We start from the raw sequence: 22,597 nt of genomic DNA on the forward strand, positions 1-22,597 counted from the left end.
TTAACCTCATCACTGTAACATAATCAGCCGCGGATGAAGCCGCCACTAAAACGAGGCAGCCTTCAAGGCACAATTAGAAATGTTAATTAAATGTTGCTCCATCTTGCGTTGCCTTAACACATAATGCAAAACCCTCATTTGGGGCTGTGCAGTGTGAGCTTTCTCTCTACTCAGTCGTTGAGTATTGTGGCATACTATAGATCACGGACGGGCGACCATCTAAGACGGCACCAGATGATTTTACTGAGCCGTGTAATTAGCAGAAATAACCGAGTGTGGCCTGTGGTTGCAATGGAAAGCTGCACGCTCTCATAGCCTAATCCTGCTACTGTTGCTCTGCCCGAAAAGGTCCCGTCAATCAATGGTGATCAAATTGCTCTACTACTCTGTAGTAATTTTCAATATTTTGATTCTGGACGTTTTTACGAGTCGGGGAGCCATGTTTGTCCATTTTTATTGCTACGTGGCTAACGTGGACAAGATTGAATGGCTGTTATGTGTATGGACGTGTGCTTGTTTGTTTGTGTCAAGGTCGGCAGATTTAAGTGCCTTTAAGAGCACCCGTCGTTCACTCGGCCACTGAAAGCTTTAAGGTCTCAAAATGTTAGGTGGACAATTTTGCAGTGTTAAACAACTGCTAATGGCTGGTGAAAATAGCACCCACTCCAACCCCAGAATAAATGTGTGTTTGATCAAGCATGTGACACGCATGTGACCTGAGACGGAAGGTCGTCCTCCTCCTGCGCAGCGAATCCATATCTCAAACCATCTGCAATGGGAAGGAATGTAGTGGCACCAGCCCGTAAATGGATTGTGCAGATTGGACCTTCTAATACCATTTTGTTAGACTTCTTTATTTGCCTCAATGGCTCAGTTCGAGTTAGTGAAAGAGTGTGTGTGTGTGTGTGTCCGTGACTGGTCTGGTTTAGCCACGTCCACAGATGAAGGAAGCCCAAGAATGACAGGCCAGAGTGAAAGGGATTAAAAGCTAACTCCATTTAGTTTGGCTTTAAACAGGTGTGTTTATCCAAAGTTTCTAAAAGACTGAGACATGGAGACAAAAAAAAGACAAAGAGCATGCCTGTGAATACAGTTTGTGTGTGTGTTGAGCATCTCTCCAGAAGAAGCTAATTTAAACAGGATTAGAGGAAGTAGTGATGGACTGTTCACCCTAATTTATTCTGTGTTGTAAAGCGCTGCACCACCCACACGCATCCCACACCTACATGGAAGTCCAACGGGGGTTAGAATACCGTGTGCACATACTGTGTACACTCTCGCGCAGACAATTGCCGAGGAGAGCGCGGGTTGCAAAGGGGATAGACGGGCAGAGTGCGAGAGGTTTGTGTGCTGTGTGAACACTTTCCCAGCTCTAATCCGCCCATTCCTGTTGGCATGAAAGACCGAGATTAACAGACGAAAGGTGAACACGGAGAAAAGGCAGGGCTGGATAAGAACACAGGGAAATATAGATAGTACTCGGGATCCTCTGCAGGATTCTTCTCCCCGGCTGCTGCGGTGAATGCAGATGAGCAGTCTTTTGTATGAAGTTAAATCCTCTTATTGATCAGCAGATTAGGCGGTGTCCTCTGTACCTTCTTTAACTTCCGAAAAACTTAAGACAATCCCTCGGCAGTCTGCCCGGGATTTTGGACGGCTCGAGAAATGGTCAGAATGCCGTCATGAAATACAAGAGAGACAAATGCCACGTGTGACTAAGCTACCAAAACGATCTATCTTGAAAGCCGCATTTGAACACATGAGGTCCAGGGTCTATACTTGGAGTGGTCTCCAACTGCCTGTGATGTAGTACACATCTAGAAATGTATCCTACAGTGAGAATTTCTATTCACGCCCACAGGAGAGGATCTCCCTCACTGTGAAATAAAAGCAGGATTTTTTTTATCAGGATGATGATGATAATGATCACAACTGTCAGGGTGCGGGAAAACGCAGACTTCAAAAACAAAAAGACTTTAATAGTCAAAATCCAAAAAGGGGCAGGCGAAGAGTTTGTGGTCGAAAAAGGCAGGCGAAGTCAGGACGGGATCTCAGGTAGTCGGAATACGCTGGAAAACTTGGCATACACACAAGACAATCTGGCAGAGGACAAGTGGAAGTGTGGGGACCTAAATAGTGAGGGAATGGGCTGCAGGTGGGAAGGGCATGAGGACCAGGTGAAGAGAATGAGATGATTTCTTGTTGATCACAGGATCAAGAAAGCAGGCAGGCAGGAGAAAAACTAATACAATGGAGAATTCGTGACAACAACAGTGTTGTTTGTTAAATTGTTGCCTCTGCGTGGTGCTGCACTATCAATCACTAGTCTTATTTCTGGACTCCCTTTAACTAAGTGTAACATAGCAACTCCATTGATGACCTAAATGAGGGCTAATGGACCAAAATGGAAAGTTTGAAAATGAGATAAACCAGGACTTAAAAAAATTGTACAAATAGTGCTTGTAGTATATTTTTCGCGCACATTTCCTTCTTCTCTATTGAGTACACGTTTGAAAAGACAACATGAAAAACATCAGCAAAAGTGATGCTGTGCTCCACAACAAACTTATGCAAAACAACCACTTCTCTTCTTAGTCTCTCAACAGAGTTCATTCAAACCGTCTACTTGAGCGCTGGTTGTGCTTTTGGGCCTTCCAGTCTCAGCAGCTGAGTTTAAAAGTCAACCCCGACTACTGGGCAGAGATTTGCATCACTGTATGAAAGACTACGAGCAGCCACTCTGGAGAACGGAGGGCCGGATGCTTGTTGCACTCTTTGCGTCCAAGGCGTCATCTGTGCGTTGTTAGACTGAGGTACAGCAGAAAGAAAAATGTGTTAATAATGGAGTGTGAGGACCACCATCTGTGGGAAAGCGAGAGACTATAGTGATTTTTAGAATGCCAGAATGTTTGTTAATTATTAGAAATGTGCCTCATTTCAGTGGCTGTGCGTGTGATGCTGCTTTTAGTATTACAGCATCGTATTGTACCAGACCTGCAGTGCAAGTCTTAATAAATCACACTAAAGTAGCTGCACCCTCATCATCCCGCACCTTAGTGAAGGTATGCTTGTTTGTGTCGTATGTGTAAGAGTGTGTGTTCATGAGCATTAAATGGTTTCCTTTCCACAACAAAACAAAGTTAATTGCTTCAATTACTGATATGATTTGCAAATTACCTGCAATAGGTTGTCTGTGATTCTCCATTTGGATTCCTATGAGTTCTTATCTCAAGACATGCGTTCTATTTGTTTTTTATAATGGTTATTTTAATAGGATTTATTCTCACTGTCCCAGTTTGCTTTTGTCTCCTTACACACCTGCCAATTGTCCTGAATTTGACATTCAGATTTGTGAGACATTTTCCACTATTCTGATTGCATCGTATATCGTCTTCCCTTGCATTAACCAAACATTAAAAAAATATATATTTTCTTTATCAATTCATTTATTACTTGGTCTGTAAAATGTCCCAAAATGGTAAAACATTTTAATTACGGTTTCTATGTCCTGTTTTATCGACAACTGAGTTATTCTCTTTGTGTTAGAGAAACCAGACGATATTCACATTTTAAGAAAATATAATCAGCTTTTTAAATAGTTTTAAGACTATTAAAATGGATGGTGATTTAAAAGTTTTTTTTTTTTCTAAAGACAAAACCACTTTCTTTTTTATAAAGCGTGTATTTAAAAAAAAAACCTACACACATTTGATCATCTTGGAGGCAGAATTCCTCGTGCACTCTGCACTCAACTCTCCATAATTTCACGGCTGTGTTTGAAGTGCCGACCATGTGCCGACATTTAGTCAGGACGTTTTCCAAACCACCGTCTTGTAGGGACACAGTGGTGGTCCACTCCCGGCGCACCGGTAGTTGAAATATTTTAGCGCATTAATCTCATAGATTAACGCGCTACTTTTGACAGCCCCAATATATATACAATGTATTTTGTTTTTTGAAGCACATTTGCACTTTAATGTTGAAGCGAGAAGGTGTTTTCTAGCATGCCCTCCTCCGTAGGTACAGTATGTGGGCTGATTATTGTTGTGTGCTTTGCTTTGCCTGTTGGGTCATCTCTGCTGTGTTGTAGGTGTTATGTCTGAGAGGTTATTTTCAAGCCCACCCAGGCGTTTGGATACCAAGGCCCAAATTAAAGATAAAAAGAACTAGAAAAACAAGATGAAGAAGACATTTTTGCTTTTAATTGTTCTAAATCACATTAAGACAGATGGGAACATGATTCTTACACACACATAATCTTTTAAACACCACTGTTTTCTAAATGCTACGTTTTAGAGAAGTGGTGTTTATAATGTTGAGAGACACCAGCTACTTTTACTGCAGGGCAGCATTTAGAAGCTGGAGAATACACCATATCATCTCGCTAATCACCTGTAATGAGCAGATGCGAGGCAGATGTGCATTGCTGCCGGCACAGGTGCTGCACAGTAAAAGTGTCCACGGTTTGTCTCGGAATCCTTGATAGGCTTCGTGCAATCTACCTTCCGTCTGCTTCTCAGTCTGCTCTTTCCTTTAGACAGAGAAGGGTATGTACGAAGCTGCGATGGGCAAGGAGAAAAGTTAAATTACCATGGCATAAGTATTCGTGAGCATGTCCTCTGCGCCTACCCTCAACCGAGTTTGGCTTTAGGCCACCAAGCGGAGAGGTTTTCAGCGTTAGAGCCGAGTTGCTTGCTGGATTTCTTTTGGAAGCATCACAGGTGGACTCCCCAAAACGTTCTTCTGCTTGGCTGGGAGCAATGCCACAGGGGATCTCCAGCAAGAAGACATATGGTAGCTTATGATTAAAAGGGAAAACTGGAAAGTTTAATGCAAGTGAGTGCACGAGTGTGTATTGTGTCTGTGCTCTCGCATTTGCATAAACCACCGTTAGGAATTTTCTGTGCAGAAATACAGACTTTTCTGTCAATTTCCCTAACCGAATTTAATAATATTTAATGAATGACCTGCAGCTGTGGAGGAGAAAACCTCATTAAATAGTAATTAAATGAAACAAAATGTGCTGCTTATAGTCGTGAAAAGTAAAAACATCACTTTGGCCAAAAGATTGCAGTTATTTCAATACGAGTTTTCCGGCACCCTTCTTGCTATTTTCCTCACCGCTGAGGCATGAGCCGGTCATGAAATAACTACAACCTTATTGTTGTATTCTTTCCCAATAAGTGATTCAACCATGTGGCAGACTTGTTTTCTTGTCTCGCAGTCTCTGTGGGCTTCCCAATTGTTCATTTGAAGTAAAACACGTTACACAACGGAATAAAAAAGAAAGAAAATATAAGGCAAAAAAACTGTGCTTGTTGTCGTTTAATCAAACCAGTGGGGTGTTTACAATCGATTTCCTCACTGTGACATTTTTGCTCGCAGTTCAGTAATTGCAACAATCGTGGAAAATGAGTAAAGAGTAGTAAATCTTCTCTTCTTAACTATTTGAAGCAGAGAGGAAGTTGTTCTGTTTTATGTTGTACTTTTTGCCTGATGAGTCTACACGTCGTATTTGGCAAGGCCACCCGGTGAAAACCTTTTATCCATAAACCTTGGTGTTCAAATCTGAGACCATTTTGTGCTGGATGTTCAGTGTGCAGCTACTGCGAAAATGGAAAATTCATTGCATGTGGTCGTTTAAGACTAAGAGCAATGTTGTGACGTTTTCAGTGGGAAGCCTATGAATGATGCCGTAACTCAAGAAGCATAATAGACATAATGAGCTTTGACTTTCCTACCTTTTCTCTGTGATGAGGAACAGGCCGGGGGGCTTTTACGTGTTCCTGTTCACCGACTCTGATATGCCAAACCAAACATTTATTGTGCTTTTCTGCTGCATTACTGGATTTGTAAATGCACATACAATCCACTCCCACACTTATACACTCAAACTCGCACTGTGGCCTCTTAAAAAAAGCATATATATACAACATACATATATACTCTCAACAACCAAATCCGTATCACTTTTTGCTGTTTTGCAGCCAGAGTTCTATCCATTTCTAAAGAAGTGAGAAGGTACCGTGACCCCGCCGTGAACCAGCAGCGTCCCCCTCATCGCTGCGAAGTGTCCCCGCCGGAGCTTTGAGCTGGAGTCTGCCGGGGTCTGACATCCATTCATCAGCACTTCATTAAAACCCAAATCGCCTTTCTCAGTGACATCCTTCTCTCCGCCAGCGTGACAAGCCTCACATCCTGCCTGCTCAATTCCGTGGGCTCGGCCTGTTGTTGAGAGCAGTTCAGTGCCGTGACTGTGGAGCCCCTGTCGGCCTTTTATTGAGGAAAAAAAAGGTGCTGTAAAAGAGTACATTACCCACCTGGGAATCTCCTTGGCCGGAATGGCTTTTGAATTGGTTAGCGGCGGACCAAAGAGGACTCACCTGTGTGACATAAGAGTGGGCGGAGGGGTTTGTGGGACAACGAGTGGGACACGGCGCGGTTGAAAGGAACTCTCCAAAGGCCTTTTCCTGTTCGGCTTTTGTTTGGAGCTATCTGGCCCTTCCTTGTTATTCAAACCACACAATGAGGTACAAAGCAGCCGGCGGCTGCTCCCGCTCCGCCCTCCCCCCCCCACCTCCCTCGGCTGTATTATAGGCCATTTAAAGGTTTATTTGGGTGGGGGCTGCAGACTGCAGCTGATGCAGGAGGAACAGGCCCCTTGCCGTTCTTCGTTTGCAGGGAATATGTTGACCATTGCGCTTTGCTGCGGTTAAAGCGGCAATATCTCTTATCAAAATTGAGGCAAAGCAGTCGAGCAGCGCGTGCGTTGTCTCTTTAGTGCACGTGTATCACCCTCTCTCAAGTTACAAGACGGGTTTGAGAGTCTAAGCCATTTGTTGCTCCATTACTGCAACACAACCCTTGACTTAAGTAAATGCTGTGAGTAAGAATGTGGACTTTGCGAGTCTATTCCAGTGATATGCATTTAGTATTGATTTTTGTAGCAAACAAATACTTCACCGACAATTGATTTGTATAGTTTTACTACGGTGGCAGATCCCAACTAAAGTCTGTGGGGAGACTTTTGGTCTCACATGCAGTTCTGTTGTGTAGGAACATAAAACCAGTTAATAGTAGCTAGGTTGACTTTTTTTTTTTTTCACGTGTGCTTTTCCCAATTTTGAAGTATTTCCTTCTGTTTCGAGTCCCACCGGTGGGTAAGGGGGGGGGGGGTAGGGAAAACAGCATTGCGCATTGTGCGCCAGTGAGAAATTGAGAGAAATGGCCACAAAGTGCCAGTATTGTTTTTCTTGCTTTCGCATCGGGATGTATGGGCAGCCAAAATACACACTTCAAGCACACAGTGAAACGCTGTAACCCTCATCACCTTGCAGGCATGCACGTGTGCACACGCGCACACACACACACTGTGACAACACATCCGCGGTCTCCCGCCCTTTTACCCACATCCGGAATGGGGGGGGTCAAGTTAAGTGCCGTGTGGGGCCAGTGGTCCTGCTTTTCCTCTTGGCGGGCACCCGGCCCACGTCAACAGCCCCTCTCTTCAAAAGCCACTAATGCAGCGCTGACAGGGCTCTGACAATGAGTTACTGTCCACCGGCCGCGGCCCCCCCCTGTCCAACTACCGGTCCCACCGAAAAACAGATCTGTGGCGAGAGCAAAGGTTAATCTGGCAGCGAGGCTCCGCTGGCGACTGCCTCCACGGTCATGTGTGACTGAGAATAGGCGGGCAGGAATTAACACTACTGCCTCGGGGGAGTGTTGACAGGGGTTTGTGTGTGTGTGTGTGTGTGTGTCTGTCCGTCTGCGCGTCTGCGTGTCTGTTAATGATAGGAAGTGAGGAAGGTGCAGGCGACCAGGTTGGAGGAGGAGGGCCTCGTGCTCACAATCCATTATCTCCGGGGAGGAATCAACGTTGGATAAAGGTTGTTTCGTGCCATTTCAGAGACGCGAGGCAAATAGCAGCAGACCGTGTAAACACCGCTGAGAGACTGTGCGTGCTGTCTCATATTTGTCTTCTGTATCAATCGCTCTTGTCAGCCTGTCTCACCCCATCGTTTCTTCAACCTCTTTCTTTTGTTCTTTCTTTTACATCCTTCTTGTCTGCCAGTGGGGCTCAATGAAAAAAGCCAAATGCGACCAACTACTCAAGAACACCCCCGTTAGTGTATGTTTGTATATTCTTCTGTCTACATTTCACTCACTCTGCAGAGGTCAACTTGGTTCATGGCCTCCCGAGGAGAGAGCATTTAAACAGGTCTCTCTACCACTGTTTCCAGTCCAAACAGCTCGCTTGGCTGAGCCCCTGTTGCCACATCATGCCCCCCCCCCCCCCCCCCTGCCTTTTGGTAACAACATGCTAACTGTAACTGACCTGACCCTGCTCATACCTGGCAGGTTTTCTTGTTGCCCTAAATGCTCTTAAAACGGCAAATTGACATCACTCTTTTGCATCTTCCCATCAAGTGTCAGATGGAAATGTTGTTGTGAAGCGATACATGATTCCTCACCCTAGATTTCTCAGATTAGCATATTTGTAGTAATAAGCCACGCGTCAGCAGCTGGGGATCTTTTGAGGATTTGTGGCTTATAAACCACACAGGAGAAATACCCAATTTTGTGGATTTCTCCAGATTATCTCTGTGAAGATAAAGTGGAAATTGAGGGATGAAGAAGAAAAGGCAAAAGGAAAGCATTGAGTCGTGCTGGCTCCGGCTCATCACAGTCAATTAGCTATGTGAGGCATATCCTGGAGAGATTTGACTTCAGATAATGCATCTCCTGTCATCCATCTGTGTGTGTGTGTGCATGCCATGTGAGTGTCTTTCCTCTGTATTCTTAAGTGTGCGTGTGAGCATCTCTGTGGCTTAGTGTGGGGCTTGCCTGTGCACACACGGGGCAGAATAACTTCATACAGACCTCCGTGTGAGACGGGGGGGGGGGGGGCGGCAGTGCTTGTTTTCTCACTCACAGCGGGTGTGCATTTCTTTATCTTCTTTCGCCTGTCGGGTTGAGTGATGGCTAATATGCTAAATGGGGCCTGTGTTTACCTCACCTGTGGCACCGGCAGGCCGGCGTGTGTGCTGGGCTGTGGCAGCGAGCGCTAATAACGCTTTAACTGCTCTGTCAAACTTCAATCACATTGACAGTGATCGCCGGACCGATGCGGGAGGACTTTGTCCCAGTAGCTCACATTGGAAATGTTTGCGATTCGCTGGAGATCAGGGAAATGGGCCTTGCAATGGCTGTAGAAAGTAGAAATGTGCGCGTGTCTTTTTCTGTGTCCAGATGTACTCGTGTATCTAAGAATGCAAACACTCAAACGTGTGTTTGCATATGTGCGTGTCTGTGTGTAAGTAGCCCCCCCTCCCTCATTTAAATGTGGATTTCCGTCACACGGTGCGTGGAGCAGTGAGGCTCGCCAGGAGTTTGTGATCTACGAACCTTCTTTCCTGCAGAGCAGATGACAAAGTGGGATGCAAAACGCAGGTGGAAAAAATGCAGTGCCGTGACGAGGGCGCAGCCACAGCCACCACACGGCAGACGTAGCTCTCGGCAGAGATTACGAGGCGTCATTCTCGTTACTTTAATTCATCTGGCTCTACTTTCATTTTTGATTTTTTTTTTTGTCGGTCTTTGTTTTGTACCTGTGTTTGTTTTGGTCCGTCAGCGTTATTATGTGGAACAGAGCTGTCGGGGGAGGGACCACGCCGGCTAACAGCGTCCTCGGGGAAGAGAAAAGAGGAGAGGTAGTGTGTGTGAAGACTCTCTGGGAGTCATTCCAACACCCATCTACATAATAACTGCACGCACGCAGATAACAAACACTCCATGAAACGGCAGTCATATTTGCACAGCGCACACATGAGCCGGGGCGACAAGCATTCCTTGAAATGGACTGTGTCTACTAGAAAACACATTTGGAATATTGTCTTTTGTGATAGTGAGTGAAATCTTTCTTCTTGCCTCTGTTTAGTGCTTTATCTGATCTAAGTGCCACGTGTACTAAGCGTATTTTTTATCATCAGCTCACACTTATTACTGTATGATCGTACTACACATTAGTTTACGTAGGTTAGTGCCTCTTCCAACACAGTCAAGTCATTTTATTTTGTATAGCCCAAAATCGCAAATTACAAATTTGCCTCAGAGGGCTTTACAGTCTGTACACATACAACATCCTCTGCCCCGAAACCCACCATCGGCACAGGAAAAACTCCCCAAAAAATGAAAAAAAACCCTTACAAGAGGGAAAAAAGGGAAGAAACCTTAGGGAGAACGTCAGAGGAGGGATCCCACTCCCGGGATGGACAGACTACAATGGATGCCATGTGTACAGAATGAACAATGTATAATACATGCAATTCCTATGACAGAAATGATTCAAGTAATTGTGAGTAGTAAGCCAGGCGCACAGCAGGACCACTGCAGAGGCAACCACCATCAGATAGAACCACCATCCACAGGCTTCTGTGGGGAGGGAGAGCACAGAGATTTTAGGAGAGGGTAATGCTGGTTTACGAGTAAAGTAATATGATTAATATCTAAAATAATGATGATGATGGCAGCAGCAGGCGTCAGCATGGACACGGTAGGTGTCAGGACCAGGGTCCCGAAGGAACTACGATCTACGGAGACCTGATAGGGGAGAAAGCACACAAAAAAAAACTCCCCGAAAGAAGCTGAATTAGTCATGTGCATTAATAAAACTTGAATTATTGTAGAAAGAGAGTGTGAGAGAGGAGCTCGGTGTGTCCTAAGAATTCCCCCGGCATTCTAAGCCTATAGCAGCTTAACTAAGGGCTGGTCCGGACTAACCTGAGCCAGCCCTAACTATAGGCAGAATCAAAGAGGAACGTTTTAAGTTTTACTTTACAACACAGCAACACAAATGACGGAACACCCGTATTTGTGCTTTGCCTCCTCTGCGTCCATGTTTTCGGTGCCCAACTTACATGACGACCAGGAGGAATTGACATCAACATTAACATTTTAGTACAGTAAATCCTGGATTTGCCCTCCAAGCAGCTAAGGATCACAAACAATATCTCCAACACGACACAACCAGGTGGTCTCATCCCCTCCAACGCAAACGCTCCTGCCATTTCTTTTAAAATGCAGTAGGTCTTGACTGGGTGCCGTTCTCTCCAAACACCTGCAAACCACTTGTGTCTCCCATCAGAGCTATTTACACCCCAGCAGCAGATACTCACACCCACACAGGACAGACACCTGCATCTATTCCAACCCCGTGACATACTACTGGAGAAATAATCTACCAGCCTGGAGCAGCTTTTACAGCTGCGCCGTTACCGTTGCAGAGCGACGAGTGTCCGACCTTTTTTGACTTGTGGAGCGCACCTCGCGTGCAGGTGCCCGCCGCAAACGGGTCGGAGCCATCGCCCCCCCCCCCCCCCCCCCCTCTCTCTCTCTCACCCACCCATGTTCGTCTCGGTTACATCAGCAATCAAAAGAGGGTTGGAAAGATTCAAAATGGCAAGAAGAAGAAAAAAAAAGAAGAAGGAAATCTAATGGTGGGGTGGAGATTGGGCCAGTACCGGCGCAGCCAATATCCAGAGAGCAGAAATGGCCGCAGGGATGGCCGACGTTTGCCTCCCTCTCTAGTGTAACTGGACAGCTGTGACATTTTGGGGCTGCGTTCAGGGCCGGAGCTCAAGCACCATCGCAATCCTGGATGCCAAATCCGATGAGGTCAGATACAGTGTGTGTGTGTGTGTGTGTGTGTGTGTGCGTGAGTGGCACCGGCACAAGATCAAAAAACACCCACACCATCCCTGTGGCAAAACAGGCCGTGGGCAACATGTGTGAAATGACATTTGTTCTCTCCCGACAGGCTTAGTGGTAAAAACGGCTCATAGAAGGAGGAGTAAGTTGAGAGGGGGAGGGATACAAAGAACGAAAGGCCGATTTAAAAAGAGGAAACAAAGGAAGAGTCTGCAGGTTGACGTTGGGGAAAAAAAATGAGCTGCATCAAATGGAGCAACATCAAACACAAGCTTCTCCTGGAAACCAAACCCCTAAGCCTGTTCCTCCTTTCTCTATGGTTTCCATTCCCCATCTCTAAAGAAGCGCTGAAAAGCATGGAGGGCCGGTTCTGTTTTCCACTGCAGGGGAAAAAAAGAGCTCTGCACAAATATACTCAAAAAGATCTGTGTCTCACTCCCAGAGGTAAAAATGATCTCTTTCCTCCTTTTTCTCTTGTTTTAGATTCTTATTGGAAAGTCTCACCCGTGTCTGTCTGCCTGATGCTAGAAGGTCAAGATCCTCTGCTGAAAGTTTCTCTTTTAGCCTCGGGACAATTTTTTATCTGTTACTCCCCACTGGTGTGTTCGGACTCCAGCGAAGCCCCGGGGGGAAAAACAAAGCCCATCTCCAAAAATATATAGACTTCCCCAGGCGTGTGATCGTACGCTGCAAGAAGGTGGATTTAGTGTTGGCTTTTAATGGAAGCCTTGTGTTTGCTGCGAGGCATTTCAGAGGCCATTTTTTTCTTTCCTTCATTTATGTAGATACATAGTGAGGATAGAGAGGTGATGTCAACGTCTGCGATCGCCGGTAGTTTAGCCAGACTCTTGGGATGAATTCTCGGCCTATATATGTATGCTGCAGGCGGAGTGGCGTATACCTATGCACTCGTGTGTGTGTGTGTGTGTGTGTGTGATGGTGCTGCACTAACGAGATCCCACAAGAACACCTCATTCGCAGGTCCGGGAGTGAGACTCCTCTCATTCACACCGGCTTCGCTAGCGCTCTCCCTCCGGTGAAAAGTACATGGTTGGGGGAATACGGAAACCCAGGCATCAATTACCTGGATCTCGCTGCGTCGGTCAAGGGAGAACAGCAGCTAAATTGAATAACACTTTCCCAATCGCATGTTCGCATGTGTGCTTCCACGCACACGCAAGTGCCGGCATGCAAACTCACACTCGTGGAAAACAATCAGCCGATCCGTCCCGGCGGCACCTTCTCCCGACAGGGTGCACTAACCACCGGCTCGCCGCGCAGCGAGAAATAGGAGTGCGTCTTATGATTGACTCACTCACACGTCCATGTGACTGTTAAATCGTCTTATACGCACAGTCAATTCGGGCTTAGTGCCTTTTCCCCCCCCCGAGCCCCTTGGGCGCGGGCGATAATTTGACTTTTATTGAAATTCAGCTCCAGTGGGTTCAAGGTGGTTGAAGGTTGTTCTTTCACTGCCACGGATGAGCTGGGAGGGAGGGCATGACATCACACCGCCAGGGCTCCGTCTCTGCCGCTGTGCGGCCTTCTCTCTTTCCCCTCCGATTGGGAATCTACTCGGGGAGCATCCAAACGTGGTTAACAACAGCTTTTAATGTGATGCAATAGCTGGCTGGGGTTTGCCTCTACCCTTTTCAAATCTGCCCGTGTTGTTTCTTTCCAGGGGCGCGTTGCCTTTATCGCAGCAAGCAGCAGGGACGGAGGTTAAGTTAGGGTCCCAGTGGAGGTGATGTCGAAGGTGCGGCTGTGCTGTGCTGTGTCTGATGGCTGTTGTGAGCGTGCACACATCGGCATGCACATTTGAGACTTTTCTTTCCCGTGTGGCTTTTTTTTTTTTTTTTTTCCCCTGCTGGCTGTTGATGTTTCAGTTTGTGTGTTTGTGCGAGACAGTTTTGTTCCCGTTCTACTGTTCATAAATATTGCAAGTGGCACACAAGTGTATATTTTGTACACTCGAGCTGCAGAACAGAAATGAGGTCAGGTGGTTTTCTAGGAAATGGGTGTGACTCTCGTGTTCAACTGAGGCCAGATCCATTTCTGTGTACGGCGACGCAGCGCGCTGCCACATAGTGCTCCTCTCCATCGCAGAGTCCCTCTGATTGGTCCATCCACGTCTTCTCTGCTATCTCTCCTCATCGAACTACAGGCCTTCTCCCTCTGCCTCAATCTGTCTTTCTCTCTCACATTATCTTCCCATCTCTCTTGTTTTCTCTCTGCCCTCCACACCGGCTCCACATATTATCTCAGTTCAATTGTATGGCAGACAAGGACAGTCAGTCTTTTTCTTTGTGCTCCCGACGAGTCACAGTGTGATGCGGTCACAGACGCCGTGTACACATTTGACATTCACTTTATTGATTCATGTTGTTTTTCCTCTATTTTTGCACTTACATTTGTGATCCTTTTCCCCTCACAGTTGAACATCAGGCGCACACTCACACACAGGCCGCGCTAATGTCAATGCCTACTGTCCTAATTAGAGAGGCGGCAATGGGAGGTAATTGAGTGACATCATTTTGTGCACTCAGCACTATTTCCTGGTCTGGTTGAAAAACAACGATGCTTTAACTCACCCCGCGTAGCCCATTAGCTACAGCTAATACTTCTAAATGTCAGCCTCACAGAGTCCCAGTGCGACCGGCACACGGTTCTTCTGTCGGTCTGCAGCCAGCAGAAGTGATAGGGCCAAACCTATAGGTGGATACACTTTCATTGTCAAGCAATTCTTCTTATGGGAAAAGGTTAAATTACATTGCTTTTTTTCCCCTCCATGGAAGTCGTCGAACATTAACAGAGTTTAGAAGTAGGCTAATAATCCTATTCACCACTCTGGGAACGGGGTAGTATGTTTCGGCACAGTTGTTGGGCTGTAAAATGATTGTCTTTGAGCCCTTGTGTTTCACGTCACCCACTCCTACACTTTTTAAATTTGGAACATTGAGAAATGAATTTAGTTAGTGTCATTAAAGTGAAACAATTTCTCCTTTTAATGGATTAATTGGAAAGAACGAGGAGTGGGAGGAGTTGCAAAGAGACCAAATGACAGTGGGTGGGTGTGGCTGAGTGATTGGGAAGCCAGCCAAAGCCTTGTTCGACAGCCAGGGAACCATTGGGGAGTCGCCTCCCTCCCCCTGGATTCTGTTTTGTAATGTGAGGAGCCAGATAAGAGTTGTAATTACCTCATTTTACTGGAGCAAATGGTCAGGTTTCTTAAAAGCGGACAGGCTGGCTGAGGTAATATCGGCAGTAATGAGTATTGTGATGGTTGTGGGAGGCTGGCGCTTCTTCCATCTGGATTATTGCTTGGTCACTGCTGCAGTTCTGCTGCCACAGGAAGCCTCATTACTGTGAGCTTTAAATGGTTTCATATTGAATTTCTCTCCACTACGTGTTTGGCGGCCCAATACGTCTATGTAAGCCGTAACGTTGCATAGTAAAATACTACACATTGTTCAAACAAGAATTCCTTCTTTTTTTTTTTTTCAAAAATTGGTAAATTGGTAAACATTTTGAAGAAATCCATTAAAATGACAATTTACTACAGAATTAATTGAATTGGCTTTTGGTTAGTGGTTACAATATAGAACATTTTGTTTACTCTCCTTTAGCGTTCGCAAAAGAGAGCAATAGAGTTTCTGACCTGGAGATGTATTTTTTAATAATCACAGGTCACATCAGTAAGTCCAGCATGAAGCCCAAAGATCCTCTCCACTAGACCAATGCTGTGTGTTTGTATTTTTTTGGTTGCGTTCCTTCTCATCGTATCTTGCATAGAGCTCGCGTAGGAAAATAAATCAAACCCCCTGTAGCTTGTCATCAACAGGAAGCACAGAGAAAGAAAGATAAGGGGCAGGAATGGAAGCGAGAAGGCAACAAGACGGACAGCAAGGAGATGAAAGGCTGTGATAAATGGAAAAAGCATGGAGAGACGAGCAGAAGGAGGGATGCGCTGGGTTTAAGGGGAGACTGAAGAAGGTGGACGGAAGGAGAGAGCGAGAGGGGGTAGCCGGTGGGGTTATGATGAATTAAAGATGACACTCTCCGGCAGCCTGGTTTCTAAAGATCACTCTGTCTGCTAATGCAATGTTAATGCATGCAAATGATGTGCCTAACCTCTCTCCCCTGACCAGGAGAGGGAAAGGGAGTGAGAGAAAAGCGGGGAAGGAGAGAAGGAAGACGGGAAGTGCGCAGCTGAACGAGTGGCTGACCACGCAGATGTGATTAGATGTCCGCAGTCAGCGGCCCCTTTGTGCGGTGGTTGTCTCCCTATCTGTGTTTGCCGACAAAGCCTCGGGGGGGGGGAGGGGGGAGGAAGAGGGGGGGGGTTGCTGGAGTGCTGCTCCGCTTCCTCGCCAGAGCGACTCTTCTACAGAGCGGTAATAGTGTGGCCGCTCGCCCACAAGCTGCAAGGTGCTGTGCGACGTGGCAGCCCAGATGTGTGAGGCCGAGAGAATGTCACCTTGCAGTGATGATTTCACCAGGCTGCGCAGATGCTGCGTGAATAATAATACTTCTTCTTCCCGAGTCGAGGCGTTCCGTCTAACATTTGCCGCTGATCTCCCTTTGGCTTCTGTAAGTCCCCTCTGATGTATCTCCTCACATCTCTCTTGGTTTTTTTCCGTTGTCCCCGAGACCCCCGAGTCCGCTTTCATGCTGAACATTTTTATTTTCACTCAGCCAAAGCGAGTGTCTGCGAGCCCAGAACACTGTTAATACATTTGTGTGTGTGTGTGATTTGTGATCTGCTCGTTCATTCTGTGGCTCACCGGAGCGGGACTTGTGTATCCCATCACTCCCCGCTAATGTCTCCGAGGTTGGCAGATTATTTTCTGTTCAATTTTCAAATCAGCCACATTGTCACTGCCGTCTTCGGGGAGACATCGAAGTAACGTTTTTCTTTTGATGTATTTCTGTTTCGACTGTTTCTGCATCTTCTATTTAAAGCGAAAAGGCCTTTCAGTATGAGTGACATGGCTTTAGTGTGGCGCGGATTACACAACTCTCACGTCTACATACGCGAGGATTGTATTTCCCGTTTGAACGCCGTGACTCAATGAAGACGTCACTTCTCTCGTTTTCTTTCCGCCGTGAAGCGGCGCGGTGCCATGAAACCCAGTTACAGTTTCCACCACTTCAATGAGCTGATACTATCATCCAATGAGCAATGCCTTCTGGGTGATGTAAGGTTGAATTGAGTTAACAATGTCCGTCTGTGTGACAAACTTCCACACGATTTGTTTAGAAGACACTTCACTCTGTCAAAAATGTTCCCTTTTTATTCCGAGATCCCCAGAGAGGACGGCTGATTAGTTTGGGAGACGCGGCAGCCTTTTGTCATGTTTGTTTGTCACTTTGTTTCCGTCTCTGTATTAAGACGCCAGGCTCCGCAGACCACCACGGGGCTTCATCATTGTTAAGTGCTCACTTTGATTGGCGCTGATTTTGTCTATTCGTTTCTCATCACTGTCTTTCTCTCTGTGTGTCCCTTCCGTGTCCCCCCCCCCCCCCACCCTCGGTCCTCCCGTCTCGAATCAGTTGTGGAGAATAGATAAACCCATCTACAATAATGTTGTTCATTGCCCCCTCAGATCTTATTCCAGCAGAGACATGGCCCCTCTCAGCCCAGCGTGCTGCATCTGCACCAGATTGTCTCGTTGAATTATAACGTGCACCAGCATCGCTGAAAAGGAGGACATAGCGGGGGGGGGGGGCTGGTGAAGTACTAGATGCAAAAGATGCGTTACGGGGTCTGAGGGGAAATCTGCGCAGTCTGCCGTGTTGAGCGAGGAGCCGCGCTCCGGGGAGGCGCTTTGGGCCACGGACACCGGTCACGCGCGTGTAATTAAAGTCACACGCGAAGACTTAGACGTAGAGGCGACCTGAGACATGATCTCTTTTCAATGAATGTTCTTTGGCCCGAATGCGAAGCCGTCCACGCGTCTCTTGTCTGCTTGCTGACGTGTAATTGTGTGAATCGAGTCCTTTTATCGAGCTGTTTCGCGAGGCCCCATCAATGTTTAATGCGGCCTCTCTCTTTCCTTCATTTCTCTCGCTCGCTCCCTCCTCTGTGGAAACAGCCTACCGTTTGGTATTGATCTACTACTTGCTGCTAATGAGAAGGAGCGCTGCTTTTCTGCCGGTGGAAGCTGTAGGCCCGTCGGTCGACTCGTCGCTTTGGCTCGGCTTGAGGCTTCTGTGCTTGAGACTCACACAGTGAGCCGACCCGTTGGTCGGTAACCAATATTCTGTATTCACAATCCTGGCGGTTCTTTGAATGGATTCATGGAAAAACTACCTTGACACCTGAGCTATTGTTTTACGATTGATTTAGAGTCAACATTAAGCTCTCTATATTAATAAATCTCCCATGGACTGAACTGCTAGTGAACCTGGCTGGGTTTAATTTATTTGGAGCTTGCAGGTGGAGCTGACGTAGCAGAATATGAATACAGGGGAAAACTCTCTGGGCTACCCTCCAAACATGAGGGTATACAGGGAGACGGCGTCTTTTCTTGTCTTCCAAATCGCTTGGAAAAAACGAAACAGAAGGTAATGGGAGGTGCGGCCAAATATAAGTGGAACCAGAATCAGGGTGTAATGCAAAGGAAGGACTAACAGTTTTTAATTAATTTATTTTTTACACAGAAAGCCTCATTGTTTCATAAACCCGGGTTAATAGGTTGAATTATAATTTCAGTAATAAACTAAATCTCTTGTAATTTTGGGAGAGCCGTCTATTCTAGTTCAGGTGGGTTGCTCGTTTTAAAATGAAACTCTTCAAATCCACTTGTGATTAAATGGATGAGTGGTCCACAAAACAGCTCATTTAAAAACGCACACACATACACACACACTAGGGACATTTTCCAAATCCCTAGTGCCAGTGGACAGGTGCGCAAGCTCCGGCGTGACTGCTGTGTGCGCCCCACCCTGTTGCTAATAACCACTTAGCGTACTCCATTTACTCGTCTGCTACTCCGATATTCTGCTAATGGTAGACATTAGGTCACATGACACAACTCACCCACCGCTCTCCTGGGCATTTGACCTTTTTTTTTTGCACTATCTTGTGTGTCCTTCACCCCTCCGTTCCTTTTAAAAGGAAATGGGAAATGGCCAACCAGGGCCTGTGTGATTTGACTAAAGCTTCTGTGATTTCCCCTGAGAAACGGTTGGCAGTCCCCACAACGCTGGCTGGCGCTTAGGGCTGTTTCATGCTTCCATCTCCCCAGCTGACGGAAAGCCACGCAGACGGGCGGGCGGCTCGCTGGCTGCGCAAACCAGACGAGACAAGTCGGATCTTAGGGAAATAGAAATACTCTGATGCGAACAAGTCTGCCGCTGTAGGTGTGTACAGAGAACGGCTCTGTGCGTTGGCTGCCAGATATGAGTGTGTGTGTGTGTGTGTGTGTTTGTGCGTGTTGCTTGTGTGCGGCTCAATGTGCATCCGTGCCGGCGCTTGTGTGTGCGCAGCTGAATTACCTGAGCTAATTGCTTTCATGTCGGAGGACAGTTTCTCCCAGTAAGTAGAGATTGAGAATGAAAGGCCTTTTTCTCTCCCACCAGTACCTTGTCGCTCATCGTGTGCTTACTTTTTTTTCTTTTTTTTTTTTTTTTTTACCAAGACCACTTGAACTGCAGAAGACGGGCTTCGAGTGCTCCATCATTTGGAACCATTTCTGAATCCCTGCAAGTTCAGTCGGATTCCAAATAAGCAACAGCTGCAGGTCTGTGCTTCCTGTGGAGCGGTGGGGGGGAGGGCGATGGGTGGGGGGGGCTGCAACCTCAGCGTCTGCTGGTTGCGTCTCTCTGCATTCGTTTCCCAGTGAGATGGTTTCCTTATCGACGACGTGCGCGGGCGACCAAAAATTCCTACGCGGCCGCCTTCTTATCTACCGGTGATCATCCCCGAGACGCATCAGTCACCCCCCCTGTCTCCATTGTCTGGTTCCTGTGTTTGGTCCAAACAAACACAATTCAGGGCTCGTCTGTAGGGGACAACAAAAATGTGAAATGTGTCCCCCGGGTTCACTCTCTGAGATTAAAGGTTCAGGTTAAATCATCAACTGCGTGTTACTGGGGAAATTATGAATCATTACACTGTCACCCAGTCCATCACACTATAGATCTGTGTGTGTGAGAGAGAGAGAGAACGGTTTACAACAACGGTCATGATTCTCTCATCTAACCTGAAGGTATATCGGCTTCCAGATTTCAGAGTGCCAACATGTCAGATATTAATCAAAACGGGGCTGACAAACGTCTTGGGCGAGCTGCCAGACGTATTTGTCTGCCGCGTGTCACAGCGGATTAGCTAGAGGTAATTGTCTTTGTCTTTTATATTTCATAGATGTGGGACCAGATGAGGCAGTGTTGTAGAAATCTTCCTTTCTGAGGTTGCAACATTTTACGGTGTCATTTACGTTTGCAGCCAGCGCTCCATACGGCACACAGTGAACCCCCAGACATATTTGCGCTCCTCATCAAAGCTCCCGCACACATTGCATGCTTTGTAAATGGAACCCATTCCTGATGGTTTGGAATAACTGACACAGGAGTACAGGGCAAACTAGTTTTCAGGTAACGTTCCCACACATATTTTCTTTTTTACTATTCGCCTCGCCTACGAGGGCTCCCTTTGTGTTTGCAAAGTCGCTTTCTTTGGGTCACACAACGACATGCAAACCCAGTCATTGTTATTCATGTGCACACAGACAAATACAAACATACCCACTGCATGACGTGCAAATGTGTGCGCTAGCACAAAGATAAAACGGATGCCCGTAGTGTAGTTTCATGCAGACACACAGAGAGAACACAATGCAAAGCTCAGCATTTAACAGCATGACCGAGGCCCTCCGACATTGCTTCCACTTAAGTGCCAAAGCTTTGTTTCCATGTCTCTCGTCTTAACGGAAGTCTAGTAGCGACGGATGAAACGCCTTGATGGATTCATCTCCTTTCTCTGTTCATGTATGATTGTGTCAAGTGATCACTGGGGCTGGAATGCTGTGGAATGATACTCAAAGTAGATTTTCCGAGGCTAACTGCTGTCTTTGTCTACCTCCTTTTTTCTCCCTTCTCTGCAGAGACCGTGATGGACACTCGGGTGGCCACAGCTGAACTGGGTTGGACGGCGTATCCTAATTCTGGGGTGAGTTGGTCACTCTCAACCGGTATGCATCCTGACAAAAAAAAAACTCTTTCTGTTCTCATGAGGAAGAGCAACAGGGTGTGCGCACGCAGATCTGCAATCCGCCAGACAAATAGACAGGAAGACAGGCAGGATGGGAGCACGGACTTAAGTAGTGCTCAATGTAGCTCCTATTATGGGTATTATTTTCTCTCTGTCCCTGCTCATAATGACTTAATGATATAATGGGTCCACGTAAGCCCCAGACACAGTACCTAAGTCCCTGTAAATGGAGGCTGAGGGGATACCGTAGACATAATGATACTGTAATGATACATTTATGAAGGGAAGTGGTGGCATTAGGATGAAACGGGGAAGGAGGAGCCAAGAGGACGGAAACGCTCCGGGCCTTTTCACAATTTCGCAGAACTATTTTCATGCACAGGAGATGAAATAGGAAAGTGCAAAGTCATGAGAATGGGGACAGTGTTTGTCTTTGCTGAACCACTCACATTATCAGAAGTATGATTGGCCTATTACGCTTAATAGCCTTAAAGATCATTTCAATAATTCAAGGAAAAACTCCATAGTCCAACAATAATAGCAGGGATCTTGCAAGCAGTCATCCAACAATCCAACCATGAGGGTTTCCTGAATTTCCCTGGTGTTGGGGTCTTTATGGAGCCTTTAACGTGTGTAAAGAGAGCTTGTATTACTTTTGAACAGCGCGTTGGCTGTTTAGAGAGTCTGGCAGTCTACACTTTCCCTTCTCTCCCCAAAGGAGTGCTAACTAAAACAACCTTGACCCTGGGATAACCTTGTGTGCTCAATTTATCTAACACAAGTGAGCGTGCAGTGTGTTTCTGTGTGCGAGTCCACGATTATAATCAAATTTTACCGCTGAATTCTCACGTCTGCTGCTGTATTGATTGTATGAATAACATTCTCTTAAAATTATAAAGATACTTACCAAATACAGTTTCCTAGAATCAATGAGGGAGCTGCTTTCAATAAAGATTAACGGTTTAGACAAACGTAAGACAAGTAGCTCTTGAGCAGACTTTCCTCACCAGAATGAAACTCCAAAATAAGCAACTGATTTATGGGGATGCATAACTTTCCCCCTCACGGTGAATTAATCGTGCAGCGGCCTTTCTGTTGCTTTGTTTTTTGCTCAGAGTACTGTGAAAGCATCAGTTGGGTCAACACTTACATAATATGCATAAGGAATAAATTGGATTAGTCCCGCCGTGGATCATCCTAACACTGTAACATCTTTTCCTCTGTGAAGAGAAAATATCCAGTAAGACCCACTGAGCAGAGACTTTTTACGGCGCCATTTCTATCAAAGCCCGTTCAGCTCAGCGAGCCTGCAGGCTCACACAGCCTTCTGTCTTTGAGCGTAGCTGTTTTAAGCTTCTCCAGGTGTAAAGAAACAGAAAGGGAGACCCTCTGTAGGGAGAACACACTCGTACCGCTTTACTCGGCTGCCTTGACCTTACTGGTTGTGTGTGTGTGTGAGTGATGCAGCACAGCGTGCAGGAATGGGAATTAATAAATCATTGATGTATCTCTGTAGCAATGAGGTTTAAACATGGAACTCTGTCTAACCTGCAGTATCGGATCATTTCCATATTCAACACTCCCCCTTGGGGGGGTTGTTGGTGCACCCGCTTGTGTGCGGACTATATCACCTGGTTTAGAAATTGCATAAGCATGACTGTATAGCCTATAACC

At 46.3% G+C, this 22,597-nt stretch overlaps 1 protein-coding gene across 4 annotated transcripts in view; it reads left to right on the forward strand.

The window, feature by feature from the left end:
- Window positions 1–22,597, forward strand: part of LOC120816070 (ephrin type-B receptor 1-B) — a 121,891-nt gene that overhangs the window by 20,198 nt on the left and 79,096 nt on the right. For all 4 annotated transcript variants that reach the window (XR_005711801.2, XR_013467058.1, XM_040171379.2 and 1 more), the window contains exon 2: window positions 20,817–20,881. Coding sequence is in view for 2 of the 4 variants with exons in the window: in XM_040171379.2 (XP_040027313.1) it covers window positions 20,817–20,881 (65 nt within the window). In the remaining 2 variants the exon portion in view is untranslated. The remainder of the gene's footprint in view (window positions 1–20,816; window positions 20,882–22,597) is intronic.

This window comes from Gasterosteus aculeatus, chromosome 3, assembly GCF_964276395.1.
Source record: "Gasterosteus aculeatus chromosome 3, fGasAcu3.hap1.1, whole genome shotgun sequence".
NCBI lineage: Eukaryota > Metazoa > Chordata > Actinopteri > Perciformes > Gasterosteidae > Gasterosteus > Gasterosteus aculeatus.